The sequence below is a fragment of the Entelurus aequoreus genome, linkage group LG26, assembly GCF_033978785.1.
Source record: "Entelurus aequoreus isolate RoL-2023_Sb linkage group LG26, RoL_Eaeq_v1.1, whole genome shotgun sequence".
Taxonomy (NCBI): domain Eukaryota; kingdom Metazoa; phylum Chordata; class Actinopteri; order Syngnathiformes; family Syngnathidae; genus Entelurus; species Entelurus aequoreus.
Window position 1 is genome coordinate 10,889,045 of NC_084756.1, and position 19,930 is coordinate 10,908,974.

Sequence of the window (19,930 nt, forward strand, 5' to 3'; positions counted from 1 at the left end):
TGTAAGTTGTGACCAGATTAACCTGCTCAGGTACTGAGTTCCACACATTTGCGCTCCTTACTGACCAGGCCCACTTACTGAAAGTGCTCCTGCGCAGAGGAATATAACAGTCACCTCTGACAGAGCCTGGAGTGACACGCTCCCAGCTGTTTCTTTGGCTGATGACCTCTGCCAGAGGATCTGGAGCCAATCCATGCAGTACTTTAAAGGTCACTTTTAAGTCTGCAAATGTGTGAAGACTGTCCCAGTTTAAAATACTGTATTTTTTTAGAATGGCACAGTGATGATAGTGCCTAGTTTTTATCCATAACCTTAATTACTTGTTTGTATAAGATTTCCAATGTTTTTATTTAGCTCTGACCAGCCTGAGACCAGCTGGTAAGGCAATAGTTGAAGTGGCTGAAAATCATCGAATGCAAATACAATTTTGCAGCTTGAGTTGACATTTAATTTCCAATTGCACGGAAATTTGCGAGATTAAACTTGATTATTTTACACAATTTGCCAATATGGACTTTAAAGGAAAGCTCTGAATCTATTATTAACCCAATATATAAACAATATATACACAAAAAATATTGTTTTGATATTTAGGGCAGACAATAGATGTATGATGTATGCAAATATGATGTAATGGATGAGAATGTCTGATCCTGGACGTCAATACAAAATTAAATTACCAAAAAAAAGTAGTTGTCTGCGTTAGAGCTTACAATATCAATATCGCTAATATTTGGTTATTATTCAGGTCACGAGATATAAATGATGTCTTGTTGGCGCTTTTGGCATTTTGGGCTTTATGTGCGAAATAGTGTACTGCATTATTTGTTAGCCACCTCGTACTTGCCGTATTTTATGACAAAGAAATAAATAAATACACAAATGTGTTCTTGTCTTACATAGGGATTGTGTATGATAGGCAAAATTACAAATGTATGCATGCCTTGCTCGACTGTAAAGACTTTTAACCACCTTTCATATTTTGTATCACATTTAGGCTGCTCTGACCTGCATGGACCAAAACTATACCTAGTGTGGTTTTCCATGCATTTATTTTTAAAACGGGATCAAAGTAAAGAAAATTTAAAAAAAAAGAAAAAGTAAAGAACATATGTGTCAAGTAAAGATTTGGTCCGTATTGGTGACCTATTACTTGGTGACATATTCTTCACACAACTCAAATATTCCAAACCAAATTGGTTATTATAATATTCTGTTATATTCACAATGTTGTATTTTACAAAATTATAGTTCTAAAAAGTGCCGTTGTCTTACAGAGGACAAGAACAGTTTTTTCAGCCGATTTTCTCTTCCAAATTTGCTAATTCTGCATGAGATATCACCCCGTGACCCCGAAAGGGACAAGCGGTAGAAAATGGATGGATATCGGTCTTGGGCCATTTGTTTGGTGAGCAACCAGATTCCCATGATTGCGTTCACATTTGACCAAACACACCACACCAGCAGACCAAACATGACAAGACATTAGGGGTGGGAATCTTTGGACATCTAACGATTTAATCCCTTTACGATTCCAGGGATGACAATTCGATCCAAAATCGGTTCTTAATTCAACACAATTCTCTATGCAAATCGATTCTTGCAATGTATTTTGTATTCATTATAATGACTTTTTTTTTTTAAACAGGTTTTGGATTAGAAAGGCTCCTTCTGGTTGCATCAAGATGGCGAAAAAATACAAATAATATATTTAAAGTACAGGCCAAAAGTTTGGACACGCCTTCTCATTCAATGTGTTTTCTTTATTTTCATGACTATTTACATTGTAGAATGTCACATCAAATCTACGAATGAACACATGTGGAGTTATGTACTTAACAAAAAAAGGTGAAAAAAATGAAAACATGTTTTATATTTTAGTTTCTTCAAAATAGCCACCCTTTGCTCTGATTACTGCTTTGCACACTCTAGGCATTCTCTCCATGGGCTTCAAGAGTCACCTGGCATGGTTTTCTCTTGACAGTGTCATAGTTTTGATGCCTTCAGTGACAATCTACAATGTAAATAGTCATGAAAATAAAGAAAACGCATTGAAATAAGAAGGTGTGTCCAAATTTTTGGGCTGTACTGTATATATATATTTTTTTTTATATATATATATTTTATTAAAATGTATGAATGGATTTAGAACGTATATGAACAAGAAAGCGCTATTCGAATGTGAATCAATTTTTTTGTTCACGCCTACAAGACATACCCACAATCATTTGATTTGATTTGTCTCCTTCCTATAAACATTGCCCATACTGTGTTTTTCAATGTTTTTATGCACATACCGTAGCACGTCTTATAATAACACACGTATGTGCTTATTTGTGGACCAGACGGAGAGCAAGAAGAACAGTGGCTAGTCGACGTTGGTCTGTCCAACGTAATCAACGAGGAGTGCGAAGGTATGGACAACATGGTGCTGATGTCCACGCTAACCCACACTCAGGCGCAGACGGTCCAGCGCAGACTGATTTCCTACACCATACGCAAGAAGAACAAGACTTCAATTCCACACATTCGGGACTTCTTCGGTCAGGTGAGCCAATGGCAAGGTTTGGCTATTGTTCCACTTTCTATTTTGGTGTTCTTATGCTGATGGCCTAACCTGCCACAATAAAAACAGATCACATGGAAAGGTCACGCTTTACCCTCACTGCCTAGAGCAGTGTTTTTCAACCACTGTGCGTGAGATACAGTCTGGTGTGCCGTGGGAGATTATCTAATGTCACCTATTTGGGTAAAAAATATTTTTTGCAAACCAGTAATTATAGTCTGCAAATTATGTGTTGTTGTTGAGTGTCGGTGCTGTCTAGAGCTCAGCAGAGTAACCGTGTAATACTCTTCCATACCAGTAGGTGGCAGCCGATTGCTAATTGCTTTGTAGATGTTGGAAACAGCGGGAGGCAGCGTGCAGGTAAAAAGGTGTCTAATGCTTAAACCAAAAATAAACAAAAGGTGAGTGCCCCTAAGAAAAGGCATTGAAGCTTAGGGAAGGCTATGCAGAGCGAAACTAAAACTGAACTGGCTGCAAAGTAAACAAAAACAGAATGCTGGACGACAGCAAAGACTTGCTGTGGAGCAAAGACTTACTGTGGAGCAGAGACGGCGTCCAAAATGTACATCCGAACATGACATGACAATCAACAACGTCCCCACAAAGAAGGGTAAAAACAACTGAAATATTCTTGCTTGCTAAAACAAAGCAGATGCGGGAAATATCGCTCAAAGGTGCTTGCTAAAACAAAGCAGATGCGGGAAATATCGCTCAAAGGAAGACATGAAACTGCTACAGGAAAATACCAAAAAAAAGAGAAAAAGCCACCAAAATAGGAGCGTAAGACAAGAACTAAAACACTACTTTGAGACAAGAGCTATATTGATGCATGGTTGGTTATGGTTTAAAGTCATATTCAACAATTGCGACAATGACTTTTTACTGTCAACTAAGTTTTGTTTTTTTAATGATTTCTGCTGGTAGTGTGCCTCCGCATTTTTTCAACGCAAAAAATGTGCCTTGGCTCAAAAAAGGTTGAAAAACACTGGCCTAGAGCAGTGGTTCTCAACCTTTTTCAGTGATGTACCCCCTGTGAATTTTTAATTCAAGTACCCCCTAATCAGAGCAAAGTATTTTTGGTTGGAAAAAAAGAGATAAAGAAGTAAAATACAGCACTATGTCATCAGTTTCTGATTTATTAAATTGTATAACAGTGCAAAATATTGCTCATTTGTAGTGGTCTTTCTTGAACTATTTGGAAAAAAAGATAGGTTTATATTTATATTTATAAAGGATTTTTGAATTGTTGCTATTTTTAGAATATTAAAAAAAAATCTCACTTACCCTTTGGCATACCTTCAAGTACCCCCAGGGGTACGCGTACCCCCATTTGAGAACCACTGGCCTAGAGGAACAACACTGACATTCTTAGGAAGCTTTTCTGCATATAATTGTTTGCCCAATTAAAACAATCCTGTGGTGGAGGTGAAGTGACAGGACGACATGATATTTAATCCCAATGGGTCATTTCTTTCAGGAGAACCAGAGCCAGTCTGACTCTCAGCCTTGTGAAGAGTTGGCCCAAAACAACATGGCATCAGTCTCCCAAGCCCCTCAATCAGGTGAGCCAAAGTAAATGTTAAAATGGAACTGCACTTTTTTTAAATGTTGTGTATAACCTACAATCCGTATGTTATGTTATATCATATGTATTCTAAATTGTAAATAAAAGCTAGCAAAAGTCAGCTAACATGGAGCCAAAGGTAATCACTCTGTGTTGGCGCTAGGAATTTTCAAAATGGCTCTGATTACTTCACATCGAATATTCCACTTTGAAAAATATTTTTTTGTGGAAGATTTTGCATATAGTGTGTGTTTGCCATAAAAAACATAGTTTTCTTTGACAAAAAGGGCAGAAAACAAACAAACAAAAAAACAACTTAGAATTGACGGATAGATCTGAAGTTTAAGTGTTAAATATAAAATGTATGTATGCCCTGGCACACCATTATCATCATTTTATGACCCAAGCAAAACACTTTTTACACTTTTATACTGAAATAAATATACCTACAACTTATTAAATACAAATATAGAATATATGCATAAAAATGTGTTTTCTTTTGTATAATTTTTTTAATGAATGAAGTAACGTTTATGACAACCTTTTTACCAAAACATAATATAGAATGTGAGATATAACAGGATAATGCATACATTTATCATTTGTTTTCAAAACGATTACAAAAAAGCGGGACCCCAAAAATGTACTGTTGGTCCTCATTTTTATGACTTGATTTGGAAAATTCCTAACGCCAACACTGCTAATATTTGGTTAATATTCAGGTCGCGAGATGTAAATGGAGTATTGTTGTCACGGCCCGGGCGCATGCCAATGCGCATTCATTAATAAGCCCCGCGGAGCGCACCTCCTGCATGCGTCACTCCGGCGGCAGCCGGCGGCTGCAATCTATCAGCAATTGGCACACCTGGAGCTGATGAGCAGACCTGCCTTTATAAGCCTGCTCAACCTGCTATCCCATGCCATAACGTAACCATCTGAAACTGGAGTGGCGCGCGCAGGAACTCGCTTGGAGGTGCCCCTAGCGCAGCGCACAGATGAATGCGCACTGGGGTGCGCTCGGGCCGTGACAAAAAGTACAGAAAAAGGCTGGTAAATGTTTGCCCATGAGCATTTCTTGTACTGAAGTGTGTTTTTTAACCCAGATGAAAAACCGGGACGCCGGCGAAACCCTGCAAAAGAGGAGGAGTTTAAAACCGACGTGGCTTACTGTGAACAAGCCAGACTGGCCAAACATGATAACACCCAGCGGAAGAGAGAGGACGGCACCTTGCCGGTAAGCATTTCACACATCGCTGCCGTAGTTGTTTTTTGTTGCCTGGATGACGTTTGTTTATGCTGGATTAAATAAAAACTTGTCATAGACATCTCTACTTTTTCTCAAACATTAGTGTTTATACATCTCGTAATTACACAAATACAATGACCTCATGTCTATTTTTTGCAGACAATTATAAAGGTGTCACCTGCTGTAGACTTTGAAAATGTGCAATTCTTATTATGTGATTATTTTACCAGGCGGCTTGCAGTTGACTATTTCAGGGCCCCATCTGTAAAATTGTGCATTGAATTCTGACTCTCCGTATGTCAGAAACCTTTACCCCTAAAAATTAAAGCATGCAGGGACCATTTTGTATTTTTAATTTTCAAAAACAGTACAATATTTCTAGTAACCACGAGGGCTTCCCTCAATTTTGGTGAGGAACCAAAAGGGTCTCAGTCGTTAGAGTAAGGCTTACTTTTAACACTCTATCTTAATATTTTTTACATTTAATGCTTAAAGAGGAACAGCACTTTTTTTCAAATGTGGCCTATCGTTCACAATCATTGTGACGACGGATGGAATTTTTTTTAATGCATTCTAAATATTAAATAAAATCGACCAAAAATCTGTTTACACTGGAACCTACAGGAGCCGTTTAATTCTGCCTATGGAGCCCCTAAAAACATCCAAAGACCTCCAATAGGGTTTTATATACATGTAAGATAAATGTAATGTAGTAACATTTCTATTAACATGTAATATATACATGATGTAAGTATATATGTAATGTAGTAACATTCATAATAACATGTATTATATACATGATGTAAGTATATGTAGTAACATTCATAATAACATGTATTATATACATGATGTAAGTATATATGTAATGTAGTAACATTCATAATAACATGTAATATATACATGATGTAAGTATATATGTCATGTAGTAACATTCATAATAACATGTAATATATACATGATGTAAGTATATATGTAATGTAGTAACATTCATAATAACATGTAATATATACATGATGTAAGTATATATGTCATGTAGTAACATTCATAATAACATGTAATATATACATGGTGTAAGTATATATGTCATGTAGTAACATTCATAATAACATGTAATATATACATGATGTAAGTATATGTAGTAACATTCATAATAACATGTACTATGTACATGATGTAGGTATATATGTAATGTAGTAACATTCATAATAACATGTACTATATACATGATGTAAGTATATATGTCATGTAGTAACATTCATAATAACATGTAATATATACATGATGTAAGTATATATGTAATGTAGTAACATTCATAATAACGTGTAATGTATACGTGATGTAAGTATATATGTAATGCCGTAACATTTATAATAATTATTATACGTATTTTGATCATATTAAGCATACACGGCCCATTAATTTGAAAAACGCATCACGTTTGCTCTTATTTTTTCCACTGATTTCTGCTCACTGCAGACTTTATGAGAGCCGGCAAACATAATAAAACATAACTTACTGTACAAGGTCTGCTGTCATTAAGATGCCGACAGCTTGGATGTTCATATATTCCCATTTAGATGAAAAATTTCTCATAATCCTCATGAAGAAACAGGGTGGGGTGGGGGGGGAACATGCGCTTTTCGTGTTGTTCTCGCCATTTGTCCCAAAGTAGTCTTTGTTTTGCACTCATGCATGATAGTAGGCAAGGCAAGACAAGGCAAGGCATGTTTATTTATAGAGCACAATTCGTACACAAGGCAATTCAAAGTGCTGCACAGAAAATTACAAAAAGCCAACATTTAAAAAATATAATAATCATAAAAATAACCATAACTCAAATAAAAAATATACCATAAAATCATCATAAAACTATCGTAATTCAAATACACAATTTTTAAAAAAGTGTTTTCAGCCTGGATTTGAACATTGCCAACGTTGAGGCCTGTCTCACATCTTCAGAAAGATTATTCCAGATTTTAGGAGCATAAAACTGAAGCGCAGCCTCAGCATATTTTGTCCTGACTCTAGGCACTAGCAGGATACCAATTCCCGAGGCTCTCGGAGCCTGAGGTGGTTCATATGGTTTTAACATGTCAGATGTACTTTGGCACAAGGTCACTAAAAGACTGTTTTAAAGTTAATTATATGAGCAACAGGAAGCCAGTGCAGTGACCTCAGCACCGGACTAATATGGTCATATTTCCTGGTTCTAGTCAGGACTCAAGCAGCAGCATTTTGGATGTACTGCAGCTGCTTTACAGCTCGTTTAGAGAGCTCAGTGAGAAGGCCATTACAGTAGTTAACCTGCTCGACACAAAAGCATGGATTAGTCTTTCCAAGTCTTATTTAGAGATTATTCCTCTGATTTTGGCAAAGTTTTGAGGTGGTAAAAAGCTGCTGATGTTATTAACTTATTGTGGCCTTTAAAGTTCAAGTCTGAGTCCATTATTACCCCTAAATTCCTAACATTATTATTGGACTTCAGGGAGAGTCTCGAGGTGACTAGTAATAGTTCTTCTGTGGGCCAAAGACAATGATTTCAGTTTTTTCTGAGTTTAGCTGAAGAAAAATATTTTGCATCCACATGCTGATCTGTTTAATGCAGCGACAAAGTGAATCAACAGGCCGACGTTGACCTGCCACCAGTGACATGTAGATCTTAGTTTTGTTGTTGTTGAAGGGAAAAGCGATTGTGTGATGCGTATGTGAAATTAATGAACGGAGTAGGTATGATGTAAACTAGTAAAGGGGTGTGTTTGTGATGCCAATACTGTGCAATCTATTGAGGAGGACAGTGTGTGAAATGGCATTAAAGGCTGCAGTGAGATCTAAAAGAATGAGGACAATGAAAAGACCAGAATTAGCTGCCACGAGGAGATCGTTTGTAAATTTTACGAGTGCTGTTTCAGTGCTGTGCTGAGGGCGGAGACCAGACTGAAAATTAGCAAAATACGTATATAGTGCATGTTATAATTAATGTGCCTGTTACTACATTACATATATGCTTACAGTCTGTATTCAAAACGTTGACTGAGGTTTTTGGATGTTTTTTAGAGCAATTATTAGGCGGAATAGAGCGACTCCCATTGGCTCCGTTGTTAGCTGACGTTTGCTTACAAGTATTAACGGGTTAGAAAGCATCAAAAAGAGAATGACATATGTGTTCTTGTCTTACATAAAAGTTTCCCTTTAAAAACTCCACAAACATTTTTCATTCACAATTTTCATTAGTTAAGCCAAAGTTTCATACACACCAATGTCTGTAAACCAGTTTGATCCTGACGTATAATCAAAATGTTTGAACAGGGAGGAAAACATGACTCATGTTGCTTCTGTGCCTTTTTGTTCATTTGATAAATGACAGCAGGTTGTGTTTTCCTTTTTCCTCTACGCTGCCAATCCTCATTGTCTCTGTGGGCTTTTACCCACCTCCAACGCTCACCTCACCAGCGGGTGATCTGCCCCAAGTGCAGCTTAGGGGTCACTCAAATTCAAGATCTGTCCCACAGCGACATGAAGAAGGTGCGGCAGTTGGCTCTTATCGACATGACGGCGCTGTGCGATCTCCTTGAGCTGGGGGTCAAGCGGCACAAGAAGACCAAAAGGAAAATCCCAGGTATGACTACTGATGACACACAACATCTACTCCATTAGTTCCCTAATTGTTAACCCACCAATCAAACCATTGCAAAATAATTGGTGTAAACTCTATACCAGGGGTCACCAACCTTTTTGAAACCAAGGGCTACTTCTTGGGTACTGATTAATGCGAAGGGCTACCAGTTTGATACACACTTAAATAAATTGCCAGAAGTAGCCAATTTGCTCAATTTACCTTTAACTCTGTTATTATTAATAATTAATGATATTTATCTTTGTGGAAACACTGATCATCTTAATGATTTCTCACAATAAATATATATAGAAACAGATAAATATCAATATGCAACACTTTATTTTTATATTTTCTCTAAGTGCACATTTTTCAAATTGAACATTTTCAAATGATCACTTCTAAGACAGTCTTGTGAAATCACAATATCCCATTTTAACTAGATAGCCACTAACATTTTTTAACAAATCATGAATTACTTTGCACCATGTTTGTACAAATAATAACTCATGTAAAATACAAAAGTAAACTCTCCAATTTTTAAATCATGTCACACTTTGAACCGGACACCAAATCTGTTATCTGTTTCTTTGTCAGTTAGTGGGAAGCCTGGCATTGCATGCTGTTAACTAGTGTGTTGTACTCTGGTGTGTAACTTGACACTGCAACTCTGAGTGAGTCTTGCAGATGTGCATCAGTGAGGCGTGTTCTGTGTTTGAAAGGTTTTGTACAAAGAGTATGAATATGGGGGCCTGAAACTTCTCAACCTTGAAGCTATGTGTCTGTCTTTAAAAGCATCAATTGTTCCAAAGATGTATTTAAACATTGAGTGGTACACAAATGTCCTGTTGGACAAAAACATGTACTGTATCAAAAGAAATTGTATCCTTTTTTACAAGTGATCCCCTCCCAGAGAGTCTGCTGGGAAACATGGCGGGGTTCATAAAGGAAACAATCCACTCATAGTGGTGTTTTCAATTTTATGTGCCAGAAAAAAGAGACGATATTTTGCAGCAGTTAATATGGATGAACTCTAATATTGTAATAGATCAGTGGTTCTCAAACTTTTTTTGTCATCCCCCACTTTGGACAAGGGGGAGTTTTCAAGCCCCACCTGCCCCCATCGCCCCAACAGAATGCCAAGCTTAACATTTTCAAATTTATCGAACATCAAGTAAATCAAGTTTTATACATTCAAACTCAATAACATAAAATAAAATCAAGTTCAATAATAAATTAAATAACTGTGCAGCTGTGGTATAACTTGCATCAAGTTCAATATCAAATAAAATAACTTTCATCAATTCAATAATAAATAAAACAAAAGTGTTATAACTTGCATCAAGTTCAATAATAAATCAAAAAAAGTGTTATAACTTGCATCAAGTTCAATAATAAATCAAAAAAAGTGTTATGACTTGCATCAAGTTCAATAATAAATCAAATAAAAGTGTTATAACTTGCATCAAGTTCAATAATAAATCAAATAACTTGCATCAAGTTCAATAATAAATAAAACAAAAGTGTTATAACTTGCATCAAGTTCAATAATAAATAAAACAAAAGTGTTATAACTTGCATCAAGTTCAATAATAAATCAAAAAAAGTGTTATAACTTGCATCAAGTTCAATAATAAATCAAATAAAAGTGTTATAACTTGCATCAAGTTCAATAATAAATCAAATAACTTGCATCAAGTTCAATAATAAATAAAACAAAAGTGTTATAACTTGCATCAAGTTCAATAATAAATAAAACAAAAGTGTTATAACTTGCATCAAGTTCAATAATAAAACAAATAAAAGTGTTATAACTTGCATCAAGTTCAATAATAAATCAAATAACTTGCATCAAGTTCAATAATAAATGAAAATAAAAGTGCCACTTTGCAATCTTTGCCAAAAAAAGGAGGACAGGGCAAGTGAACATGTGTTTTACAGTACTCCAGCATTAGTGGCTGCAATGAGCCTGTTTTGCACTGCACAGCTTTTCAAATCGGGGCTGCAGGCTTGACACTGCCACTGTTAAAACCTCATTGAATTCGGGGCTGAGATGCCTTGACGCGAGTGTTTCCCGGTGAATGACACACTGTGTCCAATGCGCATTTGGCGCAACCCTCTTTATTAGAGCCTGCAGCCCGTTTCTTGACTTTGCCATGCGCGCCATCAGAGCAAAAGCCCACACAGTTTTCCCATTTAAGGTTGTGTTCTTTGAGGAAACTGTCCATTATCTTGAACAGCTCATCAGCAGTGGCTCTATTTTTTATGTATTTGCAAAACAGCAAATCCTCGCACAGTGACTCGCCATTCACAAAGCTTCCGCTTAGCCCCGCCCCCATTAGTTACTGTTGCTGTCTGTCAAACTTTCGCTCCTACCTAGAAATGTAAAGCATACAGGAAAAATAAGTAATTTACATTTATCCATATAGCGGATTTCACAGACAGAATCACAAAGTGATTTCCAGTGTGTATAGAAAATGAAAGCATAGTAAAAAAAAAAATCAAAGAATATAATAATAAAAAATTTTAAAAAATCAAAGTGAAATTTCCTCCCGTTCCTCGCGCCCCACCTGTCATGTCTCTATTCCCCACCAGTGGGGCGCACCCCACACTTTGAGAAACGCTGTAATAGATGGAAAGCCTTTCTTTTGGAAAAATATGTTTGAAAGAGGAATCATTTTTGTCAATGATATTATCAATGAGAATGGTAAAATTATGAAGTATGATGAATTCAGAGCTATGTATGGTGATGCTTGCTCAAGCTTTTCATTTTATCAACTAACTGGAGTAATTGGGAAAAGATGGAAACAAATAATTAATTATGGAACTACTAAATTATTAGTTTGTAAACCTCTAATAAGAAATTATAGTTGGCAAAAAGGAACTAAAATAAATGGAAAAATATATAATTTTTATTTAATAAAGAAATCTTTGAAGGCTGCCTCATACAACACAAATGGAAAATGGGAGGACTTTTTTGACTGCCCGTTGCCATGGGATGCCATATTCAAACTAATCTATAAAACCACTATCGATGTGCAAAATCGTTATTTTCAAATTAAAATTATTTATAACTTCTTACCCACAGGGAAAATGTTAAAATTATGGAATATGACAGAGTCAGATGATTGCTGATTTTGTTGTCAGGAGCCTGAATCCACCCTGCATTTGTTTTGGTATTGTCATATTGTGTCTTTGTTTTGGGTGGAAGTTGAAAAAATGTGTTTAAGGATTGGTTTGTTTATGAAGCTTAATGTGGTTTCTGTTATTTTAGGAGAGTTCATTGACAATCATGATTTAGTCAATTTAATTATAGTACTCTGTAAAATGTTTATTTTTAAGGCCAAAAACAGATATTCACTTAGTATTACTTTCTTTAAAACATTTATTCAGTATTTTCTAACTTTAGAAAGTTACATGGTTGAAAACGATAATGATGCCAAAAAACATTAAAAAAAAGATGAGAAGTCCTCAAAGGCTTATTTTGAAAGTATAATTATGTTTATAGATTATATGATATCTGTTGTTGTGTTCCCTAATTTGAGTGACCTGGACATAATCTGGACTGTACATAAATGCTTATTTTGAAAATGTAATTTTGTTTATAAATTATATGCAATCTGTTGTGTTCCCTAATTTTTTTCTGTGTACATGAATGAAGGTGTGTGTCGCTGAGTCCGACTTGGACATTATCTGGACTGGGCCTGGTTTAAAAAACCCTTTAAACAAATCTAATTTCATTGACAACCTGGTCTGTTGAAGATAAGGCCCTTTTTTTAAAAATAAAATAAAATAAGATAAATAAATAAAAAACATTTCTTGGATAAAAAAGAAAGTAAAAAATATAAAAATAATTACATAAAAAATAGTAATTAATGAAAATGTTAGTGGACCAGCAGCCTATACAATCATGTGTGCTTCAGGGACTGTGTCCCTTGCAGATGTGTTGTCTATGTTGTGGGAACCAGAATATTGGTAGCAGAAAGAAATAACCCCTTTTGTGTGAGTGGGTGTGGATGAGTGTGCATGGGGGAGGTTGTTTGGGTTGATGCACTGATTGAAAGTGTATCTTGTGTTTTTTCTATGTAGATTTAATTTTTTTTTAAAAATAAAAAAATATTTTTTTTTTTTTTTTTTTTTTTTTTTTTTTTAGAACAGGCCCGCGGGCGACTCATCTGGTCCTTATGGGCGACCTGGTGCCCGCGGGCACCGCGTTGGTGACCCCTGCTCTATACCTTACAGTTGTTTTGACATGTGTCATTATGATGTCCCATAAACATTAACATAGACATACACCCATGTGTAATTGTGTACATGTTGCATTACTCTGCAAAAAAATATGTTTTTTCATGTCCTCTACCAGGGGTCTAGTATCTAGAGAGTCATTCGCAAGATCTTAGCTGTTCTGTACTGTACTGGACAGAGATGTTAGATGTTGTTCTTGGTATCTTCCTAGTGATAAGTCAACCAGAGCTGAGACTCCTTTTTTGTTAGCCCACTGCACGATTGACCAATATTCATTTTTGGCGGCAGATACTGATTATTATTAGTCAAGGAGGCCGATAAACTGATATTTGGAGTAAGTTGCAATGAAAGTTATTTAAACATCAATCGTATTTGTCAGTTAACAGCTGGGCAAGGCTTTAAAAAAATGGAAACGTTGGATCAGTAGCAACATAATGTTGTATGTAGCGCTTAGTTTATGTTGTTGTTAATTTAAGGTATTTCACCACCACCTTGTATTAAATGTGTCTAATGCTGCGGGTCAGAAGATCATCAACATTTTAATTTCAAAATATGGAAAACTTCCTGGGGAATATTGGTAAAAATATAGGATTTATCTACATCAATCAATCATCAATCAAAGTTTACTTATACAGCCCTTAATCACAAATGTCTCAAAGGGCTGCACAAGCCACAACAATATCCTCGGCTCAGATCCCACATCAGGGCTAGAAAAAACTCAACCCAACGAGAAACCTTGTGAGGGACCGCAGATGTGGGGATCCCTCCATGGGTGACCGGCGCGATGGATGTCGAGTGGATTTAGTTAATAATGTGAACGTCCAGTCCATAGTTGGGCCAGCAGGGGATAATCTTGCATGTAGACACGTCAGGGAGCAGAGACATCACCGACTGATGCATAAGGAGTGGTCACTTATGAATCAGTGACATAAGTGACTGCTTATGCATAAGTGACCAAGTTTACCAACTTCATGTGAGAGTCCAGTCCATTGGGAGACCAGCAGAGACGTCACCAATTGATGCAAAGATGAGTGGTCCATCCTGGCTCCCGACTTTGAACAGCTAGCGCGTCGTCCATGGAGGCTTTAGGGGCATGTAGATTTGGGTGTCATCAGCATAACAATGAAAGCTAACACCGTATTTGCGTATGATGTCACCTAGTGGCAGCATGTGGATGTTGAAGAGTGCAGGGTCAAGAACCGAAACATGTGGAACTCGACACATTGCGAGGTCACGAAGGTTATGGAAAACGCACTGCATCCTGTCAGTAAGATAGGAGTTAAACCAAGAAAAGGCTAAGTCTGACATACCAATACATGTTTTAATACGTTCTAATAAAATGTTATGATCGACGGTATCGAAAGCAGCGCTAAGATCATGAAGCAGCAACATGGATGACGCATTAGCATCCATAGTTAGCAATAGATCATTAGTCGTTTTTGCGGGGGCTGTCTCCGTAGAGTGATTTGCCCTGAAACCGGGCGGAAGGGTCCACAGAGATTGTGTTCATTTAGCTGCTGTGCAACAATTTTTGGAGGATTTTCGAGATAAAGGGAAGGTGGAACACCGGCCGATAGTTTACCATGAGGTCAGGATTGAGGTTAGGTCTTTCGAGCAGAGGATGAATAACTACTTTTTTGAATGCTAGGGGAACAGTGCCAGAGGAAAGTGATACGTTTATAATATTTAGCACTGATGGTCCTAATATTACAAACAGTTCCTTGATAAGTTTCCCGGGAAGTGGGTCAAGTAAACATGTTGTTTTTTTTGGTCCCATTTACAAGTTGCAGGAATTCCTCTGTTATTTCTTCAAAAAGAGAGAGAGTATTTTGGAGGGCAATATCCGTCGTATATACATTCATATCTGTGTTTATAGAACCCAGTTGTAGCTGGGATGCGTTGACTTTAATCTCCTTTCTAATGACTTCAATTTTGTTTTTAAAGAACTTCATAAAGTCATCTGCCGAGTGGGTGGAGCTACTGGGGGGGAGTCCCCTGATTTTTACTTGGTATCGGATTGGAAATAAAATCAATGGTATCGCACATCACTACACATTGAGACCTGTGCGCGTTCATCCTGGAGTCTGATCAAGATCAAATTTGACTTACTTTACTACAATGTGACACAGAAATCCTGTAAAACAGTCAGCTGAAAAAAAATCTGATTTTAAAAATTCCGATTTGGGCCACTTTTTTATTTTATTTTGTACAATCTATTTTAATCCAGTGTGTCGCTCGCTTTCACATTGTAAACAAAGCCCTTATCCAACAAGAATGTCTACCAAGCCCCAACAATTCAATTGCAAATTCATGTGGCCCTGAGAGCGCTATTTATGTATATTCAGGATGAGAAAAACTACAGCCCATGATATTTGTTTGTCAGAGAGGCCATTGTTTGGTGTGCCGCTGGCCACAATGCTGGAGAACGACCAGAAAGTTGAGCCCAACGCCACTACTCCCCGCTTTCTCCAAGAGGTAAAAGCCCCTATTTTGTGTTCAAAGCACAATGCTCTAATGTAGTAGTAGACTGCCACTCATATCACTTGTTAGAAGTAAACAATGCACTTTTTTGAGTCAGATACACATCATAGCATGCATGACCATACATTTGGCATTGAGTGTAATGGATTGTATGAGACATCCTATAAAAGTGATTATGCACTTAGAATTGGTCAACAATACTCACACTACTGACCTATGACTGCACTGCTGAACAAGTACCTTTGTAAAGTGTGTATGTATGTTCTGTATGTATATTTTATGGAGGGTCAAGTGAAAATGTCTAAATAGGTTATGGTCATCGACACAGACTCTTCCTAGAGCTGGCCAGCTGTCTGAACTCATCAATCAATCAATCAAAGTTTATTTATATAGCCCTAAATCACGAGTGTCCCAAAGGGCTGCACAAGCCACGGTGACATCCTCGGCTCAGATCCCACATCAGGGCAAGGAAAAACTCAACCCAATGGGCTACAATGAGAAACCTTGGAGGGGACCGCAGATGTGGGGACCCCTCCCCTGGGCGACCGGTGCAATGGACGTAGAGTGGATCTAGTTAGTAGTGTGAGAGTCCAGTCCATAGTGGGGCCAGCAAGAGATCATCTTGAGTGGAGACAGGTCAGCAGCGCAGAGATATCCCCAACTGATGCACAGATGAGTGGTCAACCCCGGGTGCTGACTTTGAACAGCTAGCGTTTCATCTGTGGTCACCTAGTCTGTGCCTCCCCCCCTCTCCATGAAGGAGAGAGGGGCAGAGCAGAAAAGAGATGGCAGATCAACTGGTCTAAAAGGGGGATCTATTTAAAAGCTAGAGTATACAAATGAGTTTTAAGATGGGACTTCAATGCTTCTACTGAGGTAGCATCTCTAACTGTTACCGGGAGGGCATTCCAGAGTACTGAAGCCTGAATAGAAAACGTTCTATAGCCCGCAGACTTTTTTTGGGCTCTGGGAATCACTAATAAGCCGGAGTTCTTTGAACACAGATTTCTTGCCTGGACAACTCAGCAATCTCGTGGTGGTGACAAAGGACCCTATAGTCACTCTGACGGAGCTCAAGCATTCCTCTGTGGAGATTGCAGAATTGGGAGGTTGTTATATATTGCTACAGAGCACAACTAGAGTTCAGCGATCTAACATCTCCTGGTAAAGAAGCTGTTGCTCAGCCTGATGGTCCTACTTTGACTGCTTAAAGAGAGAGTGTGCAGGGTGGGTGTGGTGCAGTGAGCACTCTTTCTGCGTCTGCTGATGAAGATGTCTGTGGTGGTGGGAAGGCTTCTCCACCATTTGCAGGGCCTTCCTCCTTTCAGCTGTGCAGCTGCTGTGCCACACCGCTATGCTGGTGCTGAGGTTTTTCTCCATTATACAGCTGTAGAAGCTCCTAGGGATGGAGCTCCCTGATAAGATACGATACCTTGGACACCACTTGCACATCTGCTCCTTCGATATGCACGGGGAAAGGTGGGTGTCTGACCTTCATGAGATTCACCAGTGTCTCCTTGGTCTTTTTTACATTGATGCAGAGGTTGTTGACTTTGCACCAATCCACTCAGAGTCATTGTTGTCTGTGATACATCCCACTACTGCTGTGTCATCCACAAACTTCACAATATGACAAGTGAGGTGTTTAGCAGTGCAGTCGTAGGTCAGTAGTGTGCCGAGGTAGTGGCTCAGCACACAGTACAAGGCACAGAGACATCCTGTATGACAAGCCCCCTGAGACTGGGTTGACAGTTCATCTTTTAGCAAGCCCACAGCCAAGATATGGAAGGAGTGGTTTGGGAATGTCCTTGAGTGACTGAGCCACAGCCTACACTTGAATTCCATTGGAGATACAGTATGTGACGATGGCTATACAGCGACGTTACCATCCAACCAGATGAATCTTGAGAAGTGGGGCAAGGGAGAATGTGTGGAACTGCCCAAAGAAAGATAGGTGTGCCAAGCCTGCGCATAGTATTAAAGAATGTACTTGTTGCCAATCAACAAATTACTGAGCAAAGATGGTGTGATTTATGTGGTTATTTATTTCTAAAATACATTTCAAAATAAATGTTCATTTATCAAATGGGTTGTTGTAGAATAAGTCCATACTCCCTTTATGATGGCACAAGTCTTGTGTTTTGAAAAGTGTCTTGTTTTATGCTAAGCTTTTCCTTTGCGCTCCTCTGCAGCTTTTGACTTTTTTGGAGAAGGAGGGAGTGCATTCAGAGGGGATCCTGCGGATTCCAGGGTCTCAGTCAAGAATCAAGGTAAAGGCATGCAAACAAATTATTTTATTGAATTGTTTGCAAAGTTATGTCAGATGTTTTTGCCAAATTTAGAAACTCCAGCCTCAAGTTGCTTAAGTTACACGGGACCTATCATGCAAAACCAGCTTTTGTTCCTTTTTGTTTGACGATTTATTTTGTGTGTGTTATGGATCTGCATAGGTTTGGAATCAAACCATGAAGGCATGTTAGAGATATTCATAAAAACAATCTTGCCTTCCTCCATACTTCCTTTAAACAAGCCTTTTGGAATTTGCCCCATTTGCGATGTTTTTCCCATTGGTGACATCAGCAAATATCTCCATATATCGTAAAGTTTCATCCGAAGTGCTTTTGCATGAGTCCGCCATTGTAGTCTGATAATATAGTCAATAAGTTCCGTGTTTTTCTCTATCCTCTTGTTGTGGAGCCGACTGGCTTGTACATCCTCTGCTGTTGCCATTTGTGATACAAAGTATGCGTATAGTTCTAACTTCTAACTGTCAGTGGACTTGCTATGGAAACGCTAATAACTACGACATGGCTGGCGGGTGGGGAGAAGACGAGGCACGTAAATAAGACCGCCCACAAAACGGCACATCCTGAAGGGACGGTCAGAAAGGGTTGTAAAACCTAATTTGTACAATATTTTCACCAAAGAACTACCACTACATGTTATGTACATCACAATGATTTTTTTAAATGTAAAAAAAATAAATAATAATATGACACCTTTAAGTTCATTTCATTTTTTTCATGTATTTATTTATTTCAGGCAATGACATAAAAAATACAAAGTTGACAACACATAATATAAATTAATGTAGTGCAAAATGTAATAGTATGTAATGCATGATTGTCCAGTTTTGCCTGAAAGGGAGTGGGAAGAAGATAACTTATTTAATCCCACCCCCAGTTCTCCATTCAGTGATTATTCACATGAGTTCATTGTTACTTTGTTCAAAGATTATAATACAGATGTTGTATCATAGTGGCATTACCACAGGTAACAATAATTAATACACTGTAACAATCATTTGTATCAACAATGTAGGAATAATGAATATACCAACAATGGTAATAGACATAGTAATAGTTGATTGGCAACACTAAATGGGCCCTAGTGTGCCCGCCTTCCTTGTCCAGGGTGTACCCCGCCTTCCGCTCGAGTGCAGCTGGGATAAGGGACAAGCGGTAGAAAATGGATGGATGGCTGGATAGAAGTTAAAATGAAACGGCAACTTAATTGAATGGAGAAAAAGGTGGTTATGGTTTCTCCATCACAGGTGACATTAAGTACAGCTGCCAGCAGGTGGCGCCATTTGGCAAGTACATTGTCAAGGATCGTGGCTTTATTATCCAATGTTTAGAAATGACTTTGTTAATCAAGTAAACTATAGACAAAAGTGTTTATAGTAATAACAAAAATAATAATAAGAAAAAGAACAATAATAATAACAATATATTATACTTAATTTATGACTTATAATTATATATTTAAAACAATTCATTTTGGTCTACATAACATGTATTAATGGTTATATGGTCAAAACTTTGCATTGATTTCGTTTTTTTAGGAAACCATTGTTTATATTCCTGGAAGTTGGTGATGCTGTAAATTAGAAGGCTAAGCCACAAGCTGCACTATAAATGGAGTTAACATTGCTAAGGTATCATTCAAACATTGACAATCTACTGTTAGTACTTGCCATTTCATTGTTTCCTCTTTTTTTTGACACTGAATTTATGTAACTGAATTTTTTGCATTTGAATTTTGTGAATTTAATTTTTTTTAAATGAAATTATGCTGACAACTTCGTTGAAAATAAGTTCAGTGTACAAAAATTCAGTGTAAATAAAATCAGTGTAAAAAAAATTCAGTGTAAAACATTAAGTGTATAAAAAAAAAATTGTAAACATTTTTTTTTTTTAATTCAGTGCAAAAAAA

At 37.5% G+C, this 19,930-nt stretch overlaps 1 protein-coding gene across 1 annotated transcript in view; it reads left to right on the forward strand.

Annotated features, from left to right (window-relative positions):
* LOC133643241 (rho GTPase-activating protein 40) overlaps positions 1 to 19,930 on the forward strand; it is a 64,656-nt gene that overhangs the window by 22,167 nt on the left and 22,559 nt on the right. The window contains exons 3-8 of the mRNA XM_062037687.1: positions 2,346 to 2,548; positions 4,044 to 4,128; positions 5,234 to 5,364; positions 8,827 to 8,992; positions 15,618 to 15,709; positions 17,908 to 17,985. Of these exons, the coding sequence (XP_061893671.1) occupies positions 2,346 to 2,548; positions 4,044 to 4,128; positions 5,234 to 5,364; positions 8,827 to 8,992; positions 15,618 to 15,709; positions 17,908 to 17,985 (755 nt within the window). The remainder of the gene's footprint in view (positions 1 to 2,345; positions 2,549 to 4,043; positions 4,129 to 5,233; positions 5,365 to 8,826; positions 8,993 to 15,617; positions 15,710 to 17,907; positions 17,986 to 19,930) is intronic.